Below are 19,101 nucleotides of genomic sequence, written 5' to 3'. Positions count from 1 at the left end.
TTATAAAAGACTGATGTGGGAACTTAGAAACAAAAAAATGTATTATGTCATTGACAACACAGAATTTCATCTTGGCCTTGTAAAAGCATGATTAATCAAGGCTAGGGAGAAAAGAAATTTTTAAAATATTACTTTTTATTCCTCAAACTAATGTGGGTATGGACAGCCTTCACAATTAGGATTTTTTCAGTGGAATTAGTTTTAATTTCACAAGGTAAAATTATGTCACTTAGTAAATTCCTCATTACAGTGCTAATGTGAATAGCAGAAATTGCATAGATCCAATTCTGTTGTGCCAGGTAATTAAAGAAAAAAATAAATTATTTGCCTAGGCTTGCAAGTAGGGTGGGAATAAACCCATTGTACATTTCTCTTCTGTGTTTGTCTGTCACCTAGCATGTGTAAATCTCATGGCAGTAACAACAGTACATAGTCTCTGATACACAGGCGGACAACAGAAAAAATGTCATATTTTTCAGGATCTGCTCAATGAGAAAGCTTACAAAAACTATTTGTGCCTTGACCAGAACCTCACATAGGTTTCGACTGTGCGTTGATCAGATCTCAGCTGCCACCAAAAGGCATGATCCTGCTTCCCTTGTTGTTGCACTTAACTTCTTTGTGATAAGTTGGCATAGGCTGTTGAGTTGGCAGAGAGATTTTTACCTTTCCGCTTCCAGGGTTAGTTTTTTGTACTTTAAATCCCTGAATTGGGAAGGAGGACAGGGTGAGGTGAGTGATGGTGAAGGAGGAGTCTGAGGAGGTTGAATAGAGTCGTGAACTCTGATGGCATTAGTGTTACTGTAGTATGAAATTACATCTTCAGTTAACCGGTTACTACTTCCTTCCACTTCTGAAAGAAGAATAAGGATTTTCTTTGGTAATGGAAATTTAATTTAATAAAAATGCTTACTGAGGCACACATAATGTTTATTCTTAATAGTATAGTATCTGTAGAATTAGTGTTGGAGTAAATTAGTGTTGTGTAACAAGTATTAAACACTATCAGTATACATAAGTATATTAAACAGTGATACAAACCTCATGTTCGATTTTTGTGGGCAGTGGAGTAGAAAACATTACACTTGGACCCACTGTTTTCATGTCATTTACTCTTTTTAAGTAAGTTACACATCAGATGTTTATTGACTTCTAATGAAGAAGAAAACGTTAATTGTGAGGAACAGTGTTTTGGTTTTTATGGATGCAGTAGTGTCCCTTGTATAGAACTGCAAAGCTGCTTCCACAGTGTACCCTGGAAAAGCTTACACAGCTGTGTGATAATAAAAATTTCAAATTAAAAAAAAAAAAGATTCAGAAATCGTTTTCTGCATGATAGCGAAGCTGGCTTGGGTATACTAATTCCTCTGTTTCTGAAGTGGTTCCTACCCTGTTTATCCTACAAACCAGATATGCAGGTGTTTTAGAACATGGATGTCTTCCACCTCCTCAGTATTCCAGCATGAAATGTAGAGGCCTCCATAACCATGTTCTGTTAAAGCATTGGAACGTCAGTAGTCAAGGTTCCATATCTCCTGTAAGTTGAACTCATTTAATAAGCTTAGGAAATTGGAAAACTAGTTGGATTTGGGGTAACCCTTATAGTAATTTCAAGTTGCACAGGAAAATAAGATATTTTATAGAAAATAGACATTCAGCCTAACTGTAGAACAGAAGAAAGACATTCCTAAATCTTTTTACAATAAAATAAAAGATGCATGTATACGTGGAGAACAGTGTGTTCAAGTGACCAGTGTCAGAGTTCTTCAGTAATTCATGCAAAGCAGCATGTCCTAACTACTGGTCCTTGTTTCTTCATGTTCTGTGCTCTTGCACATAGAAAAACTGTGTCTTGGACTTAAATAAGTCAGGCACTACTGTTTAGGTGCTACATAAGTTGTTATGCTGGCCTCCAGCTTTCACTCCAGAAGGGTATGAGTGTCCTTGAAGTCCTGAGTCGTACCTGCCAGCCCCATGTGAATGTTTTGGATGTGTCTTAGATGGCACCAGATACCTGTGTATGGGCAACTGAGTTTTTCCCAATGTGCTTATGTAAAGAAATTTTGATCCAAAACCCTGGAAATATTTAGCTGAAAATAAGTATTTGTATTGTCAAACTGGTATCATATCTGACTCTGCTCAGACTGAGTTTCTGGTTAAGTAATTTGCTTCATATTCTCTTGAAGTTGTTCTCAGTCTAAGGGAAAAAAAAAACAACACTTGAGATTTTGCATATGCAGCGGAAGCAGAAAAGAGCATCCTGTGGCTCATGTGCAGGAGAACAGAAGGGAAGTCAGTTTGTGACATAAATATATTTTCATGATTAGTTTTTTTTTTATTTTCTTCTTTTGAAATCCACTGGTTTGTGTGTACAGTTATCAAAAAATGCATTAATTCATGTATTACCAAATAGTGACTGATGTGTATTAGATGGGTCAGGCTTCAGTTTTGTTGGAGTTAGTGTAGTGGGAAAAGAACTCTGACTGGAGGCTGCTCCTTACATTACTGACAGCTTGAGTTAATAAGTTATATGCTTGGAGTATTAATACATGTAGAAGCTACTGAAGCTTTTAATTTATTTTTTTCAGACAGATTTTTATTTTAATGTTGACTAGCAGCCTAGTTAGGCCCTCATAAAGCCATGCACTCTTGCAATGCAAAAGAGTCCCTGTCCCAAGAGAGTTGTTGGGAATCTGTTGGTTTAGTTTTGTTATAATAGTGAGTATGAAATTGAATTGCAATAATACTGCAGCAGATTATCTCAAATCTCAGCTTGTCTTGCATTGTATTTTTAAAAAATTGAGTTAATGAAATTCTGGATATGATTAGCTCATTACAAAGGTGAAAGGTGAAATCTTCAGGAAAAATGTTGATTCTTCAGCTTTTCATTTAATTAATATTCACTACTTCGATATCCTCTAAGATTTGCCTTAAAATGCCCGTTTATAGTTCTTACACAGTTTTCTGGAACTTTGAGGACAAGATTTTGATAATTATTATATTTTTTTCGGTCTCCTAAAGCTATTTTCCTTCATCAAGTTATCTGGGATATTAACAATATAAATTTTCTGACTTTGTTTTTCCTTTTAATATTTCAGATCTATTCTAGTCGAGAACTTGAAGAAACGTTGAACAAAATCAGGGAAATTCTCTCAGATGACAAACATGATTGGGATCAACGAACTAATGCGGTAAACTTTTTATCTGGTTTCAGGTTTGGGTGGGTGTATTTCATAAAGCACAGGCAGCCAGATATTTTTATATGTTTTTTCTTGAAGTAATTAAATTCTAGGTAACTGAAGAAATTCTCATTTTCATTTTTAAAACTTGAATTTCTGTATTGTAAAAGTTTGAGCAAGTATTTTAAAAAGGCCAAAATGCATTTTTGCTGACATTTAAGTGGAAGCTTTTCTGAAAGCCATCACTTCACGTTTTCAGTTGGCATTTATGCAAAGTGATATATTCTGCCGTTCAGCTGCTAGCATTGGTACCTTTATGTGTGGCTATGATAACTTTCAGTTGCAGGATTAAAATGTGTGTATGTGGCATTTAAATTTTTTATCAGTTTTATGGCATCTTGGTGTTTGGAAACAGGTATATAAATGAACATAATTACACATTTGTATATTTGTAGACTGGGATCTGAGACTTTTTAGCTCTAGAATTTAAATAATAAATTCTTTTTGCAGTTTTATAAATTACTGCCATTTATTTCAAAGTTACGCTTTGCTGTAAAGTCATGCCTGTGTACATTTTTGTAATGAACATACTTTTTTTTTTGAAATGGATATTGGTGGTGCCCTAAACTAAATGCTTTAAATTTTTTAGCTGAAGAAAGTTCGGTCATTGCTTGTTGCTGGAGCTGCACAGTATGATGGATTTTTCCAGCATTTACGGTTGTTGGATGGTGCTTTCAAGCTGTCAGCCAAGGATCTCAGATCCCAGGTGGTTAGAGAAGCATGCATTACTGTAGCGTAAGTATAGTTTATGTGCATTTGTGTACGTTATGCTAGAGTTCAGTATGAGTTTGACTTACAGATGCTTTATTGGTGTTGCAGGATTATCTTGTTGGACTGCTGTACATTATGACTGATAGTGTCAAGTCCACATCTGAAGTTGTAGAAAAAAAGAAACATTTAAATAAATTTGTTCTCTTGGGTGATATAGGTGGACAATAATCCTGTAACAGATCGTATGTGAAGAAAAAGTTACCATCATTACGGAGTACTTAGTGCAAGCTAATACAAACTGCCTTAAGTACTACTGTAATACTGGGGGCTAGTTTTGGCAGTGCTTATGCTTGGGTGACTGCCACAGGACTTTACTGTGACTGCTTGTAATAACAAAGCAAGCTACCCTATAGTGGTCTGAACATTGCACATTTTTTAAGGTACTGTCTTTCATGTCTGATAATTTTAGAAACAGAAATAAGTTCTTCACCCTTATCATTGTGGGGCTCATTAAATTCAAAGACACACAACACACCCACACACACCCCTCATTATTTTTATTTATAGGGCAGTCTTTCCTACTTCTGTGTTTTCCATGGCTTTGTTTTTCTTCTGGGAAATGTAACCATTAATGTAACCACTGATTTTCAGTTGCCATTGTGAACAGATATGTCCCAGAGTTCACCCTTGCTATTCTCGTCTCCTGACTGAACAGACCATGAGGACCTGTCGTAGCACACAGCTGTCCCTGCAGGGAAACTGAAGCTTTGAGAAAACAAAGCTAACCTTTCCTAACATGAAGTCAGGAGTAGTGTAAATGTCAGTCCTAAAAGCATGGAATTTTTCTTGATCCCTAACATGTTAGATATATTTGTGTCATTTGCTGCTGACTACAAATTCTTTTTCTATAGTCTCTCTGTACGGAAGAAGGATTTTTTTGTCACCACTGGACAGTTAAATTACTCTGTGTTGCATGTATTTGTGTATTTGTTAAAATAGAAACCATAACTTCTCATGAACAAGGGGGTCAAATTTTATGCTTGGCTAATTATGATAAATTCAGTAGTTTTGCATGCATTCAAAAGGAAAAAAAAATCAAATAATTTCCATAAGATTTAGATTTATATACTCTCTAAGTGTTGAAAAGCAGAAATACTACGTTTTATGTAGACATGAGAATTCTAGCCTTTCAAATTACGGTATTTGTTTTTCATTACAAAATAACATTATTAGTGTTCAGCCTCTTCAGGTGTCTGCTAAGTAACAAAAATGTTCTACAAATTCTTCAGTTCTAATGAGGCAAGGACTTAGAAATCATGAAATAAAGAAATTCTGTTGTTTGGAAAGATAATCTTTAAAATGTACAGTGAACTTTGTTATAGTAAGACTAAGAAATTAATTTTTGTTAACAAGTTTTATTCCTTCTTCCTGAATAGCCATCTTTCAACTGTTCTGGGAAACAAGTTTGATCATGGCGCTGAAGCTATTGTGCCTACTCTTTTTAATCTGGTTCCCAACAGCGCCAAAGTGATGGCGACTTCGGGGTGCGCAGCCATTAGATTCATTATTCGGGTAGGTGTCTCTCTCACTTTGCTTGCTAGGAATATTCAGGTAGTGGCTCTTAGTAGAGATAATAATTCTGAAATACAGGATTTTAAATCAGACTTGAATAGAGAAGTAATTTTTCTCACAGATGGACAAATATTAATCATCATTGAAACCAATTGGCAGCATTACCGTAGTAAAGATGGAGGAATAGGTATGAAAAGCAAGTCTTGTTTTCATTATCTTTTTGTAATGTGTTAACTGTAAAAAGGCAAGTGTATTTCAAAGGGTAACTGTCTTTTTAGAAAAGACAGAGCTTAAGCTAGTGTTGTGGTTTAACTCCAGCCAACAACTAAGCACCACGCAGCTGCTCATTCACCCCAGTGGGATGGGAAAGAGAATTGGAGGAGTAAAAATGAGAAGACTCATGGGCTGAGATAATGACAGTTTAATAGGTAGAGCAAAAGCTGTGCACACAAGCAAAACAAAACAAGGAATTAATTCACCACTTCCCATTGGCAGACAGGTGTTCAGCCACCTCCAGGAAAGCCCGGCTTCATCATGTGTAATGTTTACGTGGGAAATAAAACACTTATCATTCTGAATGTTCCTCTCCCCCCCCCCTCCCCCCCTTCTTTCTTCTCTGCTTTCTGTGCTGAGCATGATGTCCCATGGTATGGAATATCCATCCCTCTGGCAAGTTCAGGTCAGTTGTCCTGGCTCTGTCCCCTCCCAGTTTCCTAGTTTCTTGTGCCCCTCCAGCCTTTTCACTGGCAGGGCCTGAGAAACTGAGAGATCCTTGACTTACTGTAAACATTACTTAGCAACAACTGAAAACATCAGTATGCTATCAACATTGTTCTCACCCAAACCCAAAACACAGCACTTGCACCAACTGCTAAGAAGAAAATTATCCCAGTTGAAACCAGGACAGACAGTAGTTAAGAAGCTAGTAAGGAATTTTTTTAAAAAAACTCAACCAAACAAAACTATGAATTTTTACAAGAAAACCCCAACATACTAAAAAAAATTGGAACCATGGAGTTAATGTTCAAATGTTGAAGAGGCTGGACTTATGTGGATCAGTCACAAAGCAGAAGTTCATGAAAGAAAAGCCTAATACAGATTTTAATCCTCAGTTTGAAGAACTTTCAAAGCTGAGTCCTTAAAGCATTTAGAAGAGAGGAATGCTGTATACTAGCTGTTTTTTGTCTGTACCTTTAAGCATCTGCTTCTGACTGGTGTCTGAGGCCAGATACTTAGCTAGATTTTTGGAACTTGTACTACTATTTTTGTTTTTCAGATAAAAAAGTGGGAGGTTGCCTGTACTTTCTACATTAAGAACTGCAGTATTCTTAATGTTAGGCACTTTACTGCTATTCACTGTGATTTCATCCGTGGTTTTAATTTTGTAAGTTGGTGGAAACCTAAGTGGTTTAATCACTCACACCTTTTATTGCCATTCTCATGTATGTTTTGGAATCTGTACTTACTCTGTCTACCCATACCTCTGAGAATATGTTCAGAGACATCTGCATTACCTTTGCCATCAGTATTTGGACTAAAATTCATTGGCATTTTTTCTCCAGACTCTTTCAGTGTACTGTGACATGGCTAGTGGCACAGAGTTGAGAGTGGAGGAACACACACAGGATGATTAAAGTCGTAATTGAAGAATACCATTTGCAGTAGTATTAGATGAGCTCAGGCATGTAAGAAACAAACCCTGTCTTTTTGTTTACAGTAGCCAAATCAAGCACCAGAAAAGCAACATGAAATAAAAATTCACTGATTACATTAAATTTGCTTTATTAGTACAGTTCAGTTGGAGACAAGCCTACGCATTGGCTGTAGCTGCCCTGATTTTGTTTAAACTTCTGTTCTTAGCTGTAATTTAACATACTAAGATTGGAGGCATAGAAGCAAGCCTACCCATAGTGCTCAAATACCCAAACAATAAATGGTTTATGCAAGGTGTTCTGACAGAAAATTGAGGTTTTGGTGGAAAAAGAAATAAATATCAGAGTTAAATGAAGTGCACCCCCACATTCCTTTGGACTTTGGTTTTTTGGACTAAATGAGAGTTGGTCAGGGAGTGTGTAATCAGTTGAATATTTAGAGCCCAAGTCGTTAGATCTTTTGGAGTCAGCGTTTTGCTCAAAAACTCCAACCAGAATCCACTGACAGCCAGTTCACATCCTTTTTGGTGCTTCAGTATCTAATTGCTGTGAGGGTGAGTCTGTGTAAAAAGTGGGAGGCTGTATTGTACCAGTGATCTTGAAGAGCTTCATGTCATCTTTGTTCCCTTACTGGATTTAATCTTTCTTCTCCTGATAGTTCTTATACTGTAGTCTGTTTTCTCTTTCTTGACTCTTAGTAAATCAGGAAAACAATTAAAAAAAAGGTGTGTGTGTGTCATGGTGGCATGGTATGATGATGGCAGAAGCTTTTCCAGAGGGGGGTGGGTGGGATTCAGGTTGGGCAATCAAGTTGCAATGCAGGCTGGGAGGAAACATGTATCGTTACAGCTTCAAAGGGATAATAAGTGAAATGTGCAGTCTTAAAGCCGAATGAAAGCAAGCCCGAGGCTTTTATTCCTTTGCAAAACATTTTCTACAAATTATGACATCAGTAGCTCCAGAGACTTGGAACATACAGATTTCTCCATCTGTAAAAACATTTTATTCTTTCCCCTGATATTGCTTATTGTTCCCTTTCTGACAGTCATGTGCCACTTTTCAGTTGAAAGCTGTGCAAAACACAAAGAAAACCCCTAAAACCTGTTTAAAAGTGTATCAGTATGAACAAATGCAACTGTTAGGCTCTTCCAGATTTGTTGATTAATTCCCTCCTAATTCTGAAGTTGGCAATACTCTGACAGCTGAAAATTATCTCTCTGCTTTTGTGGTGATCTGTGTGCTTATATCCTGCAACAATAACCTAAGGAGAAAGTATGATACATGAGATACTAAGAATTATTCAGTATTGTACTTTTAAAGCAGTGTTTTATAGCTTACAGTTTCACACTATTGGGGACTGTTTTAGAAGTTATCTTACGTATTTAATCAAGAAAGGAATAAAGAAATGAACTGAAAATGGATTTTTTGAAGCATGTTATTAGAATTAATTTGTTAATACTTTGTATCTACAATTAGTTAATATAAGTAGAAGTAAGGCTGATTTAATTCTGAATTAAGTATTGCATTTGGATTTAATGTAGTTTACCTTATCCATTTTAAATGTTCAAGAGTAAAAGTTCAAATTTTCTTTTCCCATGAGAACGTTAGGTGTTTCCATATCGATTATATACATAAGCTTGCTTATATTACGTCAAAGCTTTTATTATTTTATTGACATATTTTGCATTAAAAGGAATTTTGTCTTTGTAGCACTAATTGTATTGATCCCTAAAAGAATACCCATAGTTTCAAACTGATTCAGTTTTTTCTCTGTAACTCTGATTAAGACTGCTATGTCTATTGGGGTTTTTTTTCTGTGGCAAAACTAAAATAACATTAGCTTACAACTCCTTTGAGAAGACAGTTACATTTGAGCCTTCATATATGACTTCTGACAGCTAAATACTGCATATCGTCATGTGATTGTTGATGACACTGGAAAAAAACCCACAAACAATTGGCATGGTAGTAGCAGTCTCTTATTTAATAGTATTCTCCATTTAAGTAAGCGTTGTAAATGTTTGCAGTTTATGTTGCTAATTCTGTTTGACTTAATTAGTACAGTACAAATTCAGGAATACTTTTGTCATTAACTGCTTTGTCTTTTTTTTCTTTTTTTTAGCATACTCATGTGCCACGACTAATACCTTTAATAACAAGCAACTGTACCTCAAAATCAGTTGCAGTTAGAAGGTGAGTACATTATAAATAGAAAATTATTAAAGCTGTTGGTTTTGTAAATATGGTGCTCATGTTGAAAATAAACAGATATGAAGACTTATGGCAGTTAACTCTGAATACGCAAAACTGTGTTATCCAGTAAACAACAAAAATTAACTTCAGCGAAGTTACATTAGGTGACGTTGAGGAATGGTACTCTCTGCCATATTGGGGGATGTACACTGTATCCTTCAGTAGAATTTATTCTAATTTAAAACGTTCCTAACACTTGTTTGAAAAAAGTACCCTCTGATTTAAGACCAGAAGGCGGGGAGAGGGAACCAAATATAGCTGAATCTTTTGCTTGGTCTGATGAGAACAAACACCACAGGTGTTGCGAGGCATTGGGAGAGCATGAAACAGATACAGATGTCCTAGCAAAGAACCAGCCTGAGCCTGTTAGTGACTGTTACTAGGCCTGTCAGGTCTGTCCCTGAGGTTAGTGCTCTTGTCAAAGCACTACAGCATCGTGTGTGCAGTGTGTGCCAGCACCTTGCTCTTCTGATGCCAGGAGGACTTCACATTTTGTGCAGTGCAGTTTCAATGTGTGGAGCTAGGCTGTCTGATACTGTGCCCAAAATAATGAACCTACCATGCTGGGGACTGTGGGATTGTGACAGTGACTGCTACCTCAGATAGGACATGGTGGATCAATCTTTTGTCATATTAAACAACTGAGGTGCACCTTCAGCATGTTGCTTCTTCCAAGAACGTGATACTTTAACACTTGGGTTGGCTTTCTACAAAATTGGTTTCTGACAAGAGTGTCATTGTCTGCACAGAATCTCATGGAAGGACTTGATGATGTTTCTGGACCCATGCTAGTCTTTTAAGTGGCATATCTATGTGTATGCAAGAAATAGCTTGAGTATCTAAACTATTTGCTCGGAGTCAGAGCTGGTTTTGCCACCAAAGCAGGTATTAACTCAGGTTAAACTGACCTGTCATAACTTCTGGTTTGACTGGAAAACAATTCACAGGGCTTCAGTGTCTCCACTTACCACAACTTTGCTGAGGAACATCAGACAGTAGGTGGCTTTGATCCTGCAGTTGATGATTCAGAGACTGTCAGTGAAGGTGGCCAAAACTGCATTGTTTTCACACTGACTTCATTCCTTTGGAAAGACAAACTAGATTGGTTATAATAGTACAAAGTGTTTCAGGGTTTCTTGTCATGCCTTGTAAGTGTCCAAAGGATTTGGATAGAGTAAAAATTAAATCTGCCCCTCTAGATGAGGTCTAAGATGCAACATAAGCAGAAAAAGTGGTTCCAGGCAACAGAGTCCACTACCTTTTTGAAGACTTATCTGAATCTTCCTAATTTGTGTCACTTTGATTTGTTTATCAGGATCTAGCTACAGAAGATGTATTATAAAATAGGCCTTTTGCTAATGGCTGTCTACTGAATTGTCAAGAATTCAGAATTAATAATGAATGCAGTTACATAATGTTGTACAATACCAGCAAATCTTTAGGATTGCTTTCTTTACGCAGAGCCTTCTGCTAACGGTCTCCTGTTTTCTTTGATGCTACATACTCAGTAGTGACAGGTGAAAGGATGGGAATTGGTTTGGGACAGAAGTGCACTGCTATGGGAATATTATGTTGTGACTCAACAGCTGAATTTTTAAAGTATTGATTTTTTTTATATTAAGATTTTATACTTTGTACAATTTTTAAACTAATTAATTTTGTCTGTTGTTTTGGGGCTAACTAATATAGCATGTGTAATAATATGAGTTGAGCAACAGATGGTTAATTGAACCACATGTATTTTTTTAAAGTTCAGAGTTAGTTAGCATGCATGTTTACTTATGTTCTATACAGAATATTTTAATTTTGCAATATGGCAACCAATGTCATTTGACAGATAAATGTACTTTTATTTTAGGTATTTGTTTTCCTCTGGGGAAAGAATAAAGTTACTGTTTATTCTGCAAACACATGAGAGAAATGAATATTAATTATAACTCTTCTGTCTTTTTAGACGCTCCTTTGAGTTCTTAGACTTGCTGTTGCAAGAGTGGCAAACACATTCGTTGGAAAGGTATGGGCCAGTATATTTTTCCCCAAGAATAAACTGCTGATGAGTTTTAAGACAGAAATGTTTTCATTAAAGCATTCAGTTGGATTTTGTTCAGTGTTGGCCAGCCTTTCCAGCATGGACAACCTTTCTAGCACAGCAGGGCATGTGGCTTTTTAGGTGCCAGGGAGAAGGAGAGCTGTGTGTTCCAGCCCTGACTTTGTGTTGGTTTCTTTCTTTACCCTCTGCCTCTTCTTCTGTATCATGAGCAATGTGCACCATACTTGCAGAGTTTCACTTAAGTCATGTGTGCTGTGTGGCAGAGATGCACAGGTAAGCATCTGTCTTTTGTCCTGAAAGGATGATACTCACCATAAAAGAGGGCAAGTGGGATTAGGCTGGAGGGCTGTTTCTAGTATTAAGATCATACTGTAGCTTCTCCAGCAGACAGGAAAATAATACATGCATCGGCTCTGCAGAATGTTTATTCGAAGAATGGAGTAAGAGCAAAGAGATTAAGGGGCCTCCAGAGAAGACTCTGAAGAGCTTCACGGTCATCCAGCTCCACAGTTACCTTTCAACCCCTGAAGGTGCTCCTGAGAAAGGGAGCAATGGGGACATCATGATTTATATCAGTGTGTCTATGTGTATATTTTAAAAAGACAAAAAAATCCCCGATGTCCCCCCTCCCCAGCCAAACCCCAAAACTTCAAACATGTCTTGAATTAAAATCTGTTCATCATCACAATTTTTGGTTGTTGTTCTGGGCGTTTTGCTGTTCTTGCGAGCATCTGTTGAGATTTAAAACTCATAGGCCAAAAGCGTTCAGAGGTTTATTTTCAGGAAAGTGGATTTACCAATCTTAACTTTTTCATTTTTCTTATTATTAATATAGTAGGGGAAATGGTTTTTCTATTTGAGGAAAGTAGGTGTCTTAAAGATATTAAAAAATTTTAAATGTGATATATGTATGTCTGAAAAGCAGATTATAATTCTTTTAGATTGAAGGAGGAAGCTTACCTAAACCTTTAACAGAAGGTGCAATTGTCATCAGTATGCTTAAGTGTTTGTTTCCTTGATATCTTAGAAAGCATATCTCAGCTGTTTTTTACTCAGAGAAACGTTAGTTGAAGTGTAAAACTTTACTACTTTGAATTTGGAGTAGCAAAATAGCATGAAGAATGTCTGTCTTCTAGGCATGCAGCTGTCTTGGTTGAAACGATCAAGAAAGGCATTCATGATGCTGATGCAGAAGCAAGAGTGGAGGCAAGAAAGTGAGTTTTGACTACATTTTGCTCTGACAAATTGAATGTTTTACATGAGTGATAGAAGGCATATCGGAGGTGGGTGACTTCAACTATGGCTGAAGAAGAGGACGCAGGTTAAAATTTGATGTTTCTGTTCTGAGTTCTGAATTAATGCCTGGTTTCTTTTGCAAAAGACAATCTGAAAGTTGAAACAGTTAATACTGTTGTGCAGCAATTGACGATTCTACTGAAATGGGAGTCATAAAGATTGATACTGCTGCAGAATCATCCCCCTCTCTTAATTAAGTCAATAAAAAACTGCAGTGCTTTGACTGGTGATTAGGCCAGAAGAGAATTTGTCTTGATTCCACACAGAATCGGTATGTGAATGTAAGAATTTCAGAGGATAGACTTAAGTTACTTTGAAAAGATTAATTCAGCCAATGTAACTGGTTTCTTTTATGATTTGATAAGTATTGTATATGTTGCATATTTTCAGTCTGAGTTCATTGCCTTCCATTCGCTGATTAGTTCTATAATCTTTACTTCCTGACTTTGAAGAAAATACTGAGCAATTACATGTGGTTATTCTCTTATTTTGCAGGGCTTACCTGGGTCTTAGAAATCATTTTCCTAGTGAAGCTGAGACTCTGTACAATTCTCTTGAGCCACCCTATCAAAGAAGCCTCCAGACCTACTTGAAGAATTCTGGCAGTATAGCATCTCTCCCTCAGTCAGACAGGTCATCTTCCAGCTCACAGGAGAGCCTCAAGTAAGGATTGCTTAACTGTTTCTGAGCCTATAAAAAAATAGAAACTGTTTCTCAAAAGCAAATGAGCCAGACTTCTGTGGTGTACATAAAGGCTGCAGTTGTATTTTGTCACTTCTTACTAAATAAAGTCTTTTACTCTGTTTTCCTATATGACAGTATTACCCCGGCAAGGTGAAAAATGAAGACAGTCATTAACTGGATTTTAGCAGGATGTTCTTATTCATTATTTATTCCTTAAAAGCCTCTGTTATGCCAAAATATCTTCAAGGTTCACATGTTGGTGTCCAGCATTCTGGTGCAATTAATTAAATCCAGGAAAGAAATAATGGTGTTACTCCTTTTTTTTACCTCTTTTCACTGGGAAGTATGAGACACACTGACACTGAGATTCATTCAGGTTGGAGATGCCTTTTTTTTTCTCTGCTGTCTTCACAGTATTGAATATCTATTAGCAGTATTTTGCAGCTGTGCTAATTACTAGAGGGTGGGTCTGTGCTGCAGTCTGTGGTGTATTAAGATGTATAGACAATCCTGGGTTGAATAAATTAAAGTTCACTTAGGTACCAGTAGCAAAAGAAATCTACTGGCTTTTTAGTAGAAATGTAAAATAGTAATAGAAGATTTTTTTTCCCCCTTTACATTCTAGACAGCTTCCTCAAAGTGTTTAAACCTGTTAACATTTCAATTCAGATGCTTCATTTCCAAAGCCAGAGAACTTGTCTGCTCACTTTTGACTTGAAAGCAGAGACTACTTCCAGCATACTGGAAGTTAACTTTTTTTTTGTTCTTTTGACTGCTGTCTTAAATACCAGAAGCTTAGCTTATCTTTCCTATGGTACTTATAACTATAAAAAACATTTTAAAAGTAATTGTAATGTAGGCTATTGCTAACATTTCATTTTCCACAAACATGTTTATTCAAAGATTAATTACTCGTGTTTAAATTAATCTATATTCCCTGTCTGAAAATCAAAGTGCTGTTAATGAGTTACTAGTAATGAAATGTTAAAAACTAAATTACAGAGACGTTAAAATCTTAAGTTACTCTTAAAGCCTCAAGTGTTACTTCCTATATTGCAAGATATGCAAGTACTACAGTACAGAAAGGGAGGAGTAAAAAAGAGATCATGATATTCCAAACTAATTAATTTTTAATTGATTTTTCACTTATTTTGCCTGTAGATGCATGTTATTTTCCCTGTGTTACCCAAAACTGTATTTCTGGCTATTAATATAGATGCTGAATTCTCCCTGTGGAGATTAACCTAAGAAATATGGGTATGATTTTCCTAAAAGTCTGATCCTCCATGATTTTCAATGCTCTGAGCTTAGAGCTCTAACAGATCATTCATTGATCAAAAATGGTATTAAGGAGAATGGAATGAGGGAAACATGGTGACTTGTGCCTACCTATATGAAACCGCTTAAATGAAATGTCAGTTGAAATAGATTGTGACAGTTGTCTGGGCCTTCTGTTTGGAGCAGTCTGTAAGGTCAGGATGCACCCAGGAATCCTGCCTCAGCCTCCTTGACTGACTTGCAGCAAAATACCTCCAGAACACTACTTTGTAACTCAGAAAGGCAGGTATCATTCATAATAAGCTGCAAATACATGTTCTCATGTGAGGAGTTAGGTCTAACAGTGCTGGCCTCCATGTTGTCATTGAGCACCTGAGCTAATAACTTAGATAAATGCACACACAGTATGAGGCATCTCTTTTCTCTCTGATTTTTGGTTTGAAATCAGAGGCAGATTATTTTTACTAAAGCTGAGACTCTAGACTCAAGCTGTAATTTGAGCTAACTATTTCAGCAAATACAAACCTTCCCAGTCAGTAAAATACTTAGATGGGTAGATGGGAATAAATGAGTAAAATTCCATGCTTTCTTCTACTAGTCTCTTGCTTTTCCCTGGTCCCTCTGACTGCATTTTACCCTTCTGAACCAGGCAGAAGGAAGGGCTCACAGTTAAACTTGAGTAGATAAAAATATTTCACTTCACCAATTACTCGTTTTTGCAGCAAGAGTAAAGGGAAATTGAAAGAAAACAAAGTGGAGAAGACATGGGATTCTTCTCCTTACATAAATTGTGGGAGCCTTTAACATTCAAACAGAGGAAATACACTCAAGCTGCTGGGAAGTTCCAGCAATTTTCTTCTTAATTTTAACTCAGTTCATGGAAGATGCAGGACTGGAGGAGGCTTATGAGTTGTACACCTGTTTTCCTTGTTACTGCAGACACCACTTCACATAATTTCTTTCAGAAATGGAGGCCTGCTGGTTTTGTCTGGTGGCTGGTTTAAGATGAGCCCTGTAGTTAAAACCTTGTACTCACCACTTTAAATGTTCCGTGACCATGTCTGGAATACCTGAACTTTGTGTTAGCAATGTGTGCCTATCAGCAATCAAAGGATTAATGCTTTGTGATGAAGATGCAATTTTATAAAATATAAAAGATGATTGTGTTTTCCTTATCATTCCATATTTAATGTGTTCATCTAAGGTTGAAGGGGAGAAAAGAACAGAACGCTTCTTCTCTTTTTTATTGTTCATGTTGGATCTGATACCTGAGGCTTACTTATCAGGTTTATCGACTTCTTTTTTCAGTCGGCCTCTATCATCTAAATGGTCTGCAGCCAGCCCAGCAAGCCTTGCAGGCAGAGGTAAGGTGGTTGCAGTGCAGTGCACGGTGATTGTTCTTCATGTTCTTTGAATAAAAAGTTTTAAATGCAGCTTAAAATTTTACTGTCTTGAGCATGTACCCTTAAATAATGATGTGTCACTACAAATGGCACCTGGAGCCAAGATTGCCTCATACTTGCTTCACATTTTGTCTTGTTTTAGTTGTTGCAAGTATAAGACATAATTTGCAAAGTATTGGTACAATTAATTGATCATCTGTCTTTGGAGTTATGTCATCAGACAGTCTCAAAGAAAATCATTACTCTGTGGTCTGTTCATGATTATTAGGCTTACGGCAATTGGAAATGAAGGACTCTACCTTTCATCGGTTTTGTGTAGCTGTTGCTCTTCATAAAAAAACAAAACCCGCAGATTTGCGATACAAAGAGTTTAATTTTATCTTGAGTGTTCAGAATTGTCTTTGCTCTTTTTTCACTTAATGTGTTTGTAAGTCTTGCAGAGTAAATAATTTGAACGTTTTACAAATGGCCTGTAATTGAGAGTGCTTATTTTCTGGATACTGAAACTGTTAAGGGGGAGTCAGGTTTTGAAGGCATAAACCAATAGTTAAAATTAACTGAAGCAAATAGTTAAGATTCAGTAAATAATAGGAGGTGAATATAAAAATATGTTACAGAAGATTATACCCTAAAACAATTCAGGGTATGCATTCAGCTTGCCTTTGGCTTTATCTTAGCTGAAATGTGGGAATATTATTTTTCCTCAGTATCACGAGGGATGCTGTGAATTTCCTTATGTTCGTGAAGCATTCAGTGATGTAATAAATTGGATAAATGTTCAAAATTATGTAATTTGTGCTGGCATGGGAACATGTAGTTTGTATTAAATAATGCTATAATTTCATGCTGAATGAAGGTAAATACTACTGTAAAATAAACTTCTTTATCTGAATTTCATGGCAACACCAGGTCTAAGTTTCCTCCTTAACTCAGTAATACTTTTTTTAGTATTAATGTGACTTCTACTTCTTTACATTATTTTCTGTACTTTCTGCTGGTATGCTGCAGTAGTAGAAAATGTTAAACTTTTAAATACAATTCATTTTATTCATTATAGACTTAATTTCCTAATACTTTTAATTTTTATTTCCTAGTTTCAGGCAGCAGCAAGGGTGTTCCAAGCCCAGGAACTCTGCAGAGGTCTCGCAGTGACATTGATGTTAATGCTGCCGCAGGTGCAAAGGCCCGCCACGCTGCTGGACAGACAGCTGGAGCTGGGCGCTTATCAGCAGCTGGTCTACCCCCGGGATCTTACGCTTCGCTAGGTAAGGGGAACATCTTTGCAATACTGTGAGATATTTTAAAAGTTTTTTTGATCAAGAAGTTAAGGGGAAATACTGGTCATTTTTAGTAGTATTTAACACTGCAAAAGAGCAGGTGTTCTGAAGTTAGTTACCAACTTCGCTGTTTTGCTTTGCTTGTGCTGGAAGAATGCCAATGCAAAGAATATATTCACACTGTGCTCTTCAAAAATGTGTTAATCTGGAGTTAACATCAATTATTGGAAAGGGCAACACTTAACAGCAGATAGCGATCATGGCTTTTTTATTTCTAGAAGCAGTAGTGAAATGAGTATTAGGACTCTTGATTTTTCCTTTTTCTCAGCTCTTTAGCTGGTTATTTTACAGCAGTGCTGAAAAGACATCCTGGCAGTAAGTGGTGGCTTCTTCATGTAATGCAGAAGTGGTTTACACAATAATATACAAAATTGGCTTCATAGATTTCTTCTTTAAGCATGTTGATGGAACTATGTGGATGTTTATCTAGGTGACAGTCTTCATTGATAGGAGTACTTGCTGTTAGATATAAAGTGCTATAAATGATAAGTGCAGAAGAGTGTTAGATAGTAGTAATACCAAATGGTGGTAGATGTTAGAACTTCCGCTAGATGGGGAGCCCCAAGGAATATGGTCATGTTTTTGTTCTTTTTAAGTTATCCATACTGTAGGGGTAGCAATGAGGGAAGTGAGGTTCAGTGTTCACAAAACTGTCGTTTTTTTCTTCTCAGCTGATGTGCCAGTTAGATCACCAAGGAGACATGTCCTGATGTCGGTATTGCCAAAGGTGATCACAGGAGAGGCAGAGAAACCTTGTGTTTGGGGACATGTTAGGATATACTTAGACTATGGTTTTCTAAGTTTTTGGTTGTGCTTTTTTAAATTAAAATTTTAAGTTTATGACTATTATAAATGAATTGGTTCTTTTATCATCATAGAGCAGTATGGGTGGAAGGGACCTTAAAGATCTTCTAGTTCCAATCCCCCTGCCACGGGCTATTTGAAATGGTTCGAACACCATTGATTTCAGGATTAAGTTTGTGAGTGTAGACAAGGGTGACAGAAGGAATACTTGCTGTTTGAAATGGTAATTTCAGGTGTGGGCTCGGCTCCCTCTAGTGCCCACAGCGGGGCAATGAGAGAGCCCTCCGGGTAGCGGGGGAACGCTGAAGTTTGGCTGCTCAGTTTGCTCGGCAGAGGAGATGCACTTGATTGCTCGAGGAATTCTCAGTTCCTCCCTCGTTAATGCCTAAAAGCCTGAAATAGGTGTGATGATTTCCAGGGTAAGAGTATTGCCTGGTCTGTTTTGATGTGCCGTAGGACATACTGTGAATCTCAAAGCTGGAATTCAGCTGTTGTGAGAAGTAGAAGTGACACAGAGCAAGCATGGTGGCAGAAGGAAAAGATCAAACAGAACAAAGGGAGAAATTTCTCTGTTAATTATCTTCTTCATGCTGCTGAAATAAAGGGACTGCTTTGGTCTTTAGAGAAAACTAGCTCTTGATTGGAGGGTTGGTTTGCTTTCAGAACGTTTTAAGTGATATGTGATTCATGCTCAGAGTTTTGTAAGCGAGGGTTGAGAAGGACAGAGATTTTCAGGGAAGTAAATAGCAGTGGCTTCATGCAGGAAAGTAACAGAAATAAAGAAATAGCCTATTCTCTGTGATGTATAGATCTGGTGAGTGA

The 19,101-nt window shown here is 37.0% G+C and overlaps 1 protein-coding gene across 31 annotated transcripts in view; it reads left to right on the top strand.

Moving 5' to 3' along the window:
• Positions 1-19,101, top strand: part of CLASP2 (cytoplasmic linker associated protein 2) — a 146,045-nt gene that overhangs the window by 75,124 nt on the left and 51,820 nt on the right. For all 31 annotated transcript variants that reach the window (XM_040593169.1, XM_040593199.1, XM_040593188.1 and 28 more), the window contains 9 exons: positions 3,099-3,191; positions 3,829-3,974; positions 5,387-5,522; positions 9,297-9,367; positions 11,382-11,441; positions 12,614-12,691; positions 13,269-13,436; positions 16,044-16,099; positions 17,233-17,403. In XM_040593169.1, coding sequence (XP_040449103.1) covers positions 3,099-3,191; positions 3,829-3,974; positions 5,387-5,522; positions 9,297-9,367; positions 11,382-11,441; positions 12,614-12,691; positions 13,269-13,436; positions 16,044-16,099; positions 17,233-17,403 — 979 coding nt within the window. The remainder of the gene's footprint in view (positions 1-3,098; positions 3,192-3,828; positions 3,975-5,386; positions 5,523-9,296; positions 9,368-11,381; positions 11,442-12,613; positions 12,692-13,268; positions 13,437-16,043; positions 16,100-17,232; positions 17,404-19,101) is intronic.

This window comes from Falco naumanni, chromosome 4, assembly GCF_017639655.2.
Source record: "Falco naumanni isolate bFalNau1 chromosome 4, bFalNau1.pat, whole genome shotgun sequence".
NCBI classification, from domain to species: Eukaryota; Metazoa; Chordata; class Aves; order Falconiformes; family Falconidae; genus Falco; species Falco naumanni.
Note: the sequence above shows the minus strand (reverse complement) of the source record. Positions and strands in the feature narration are given on the sequence as shown.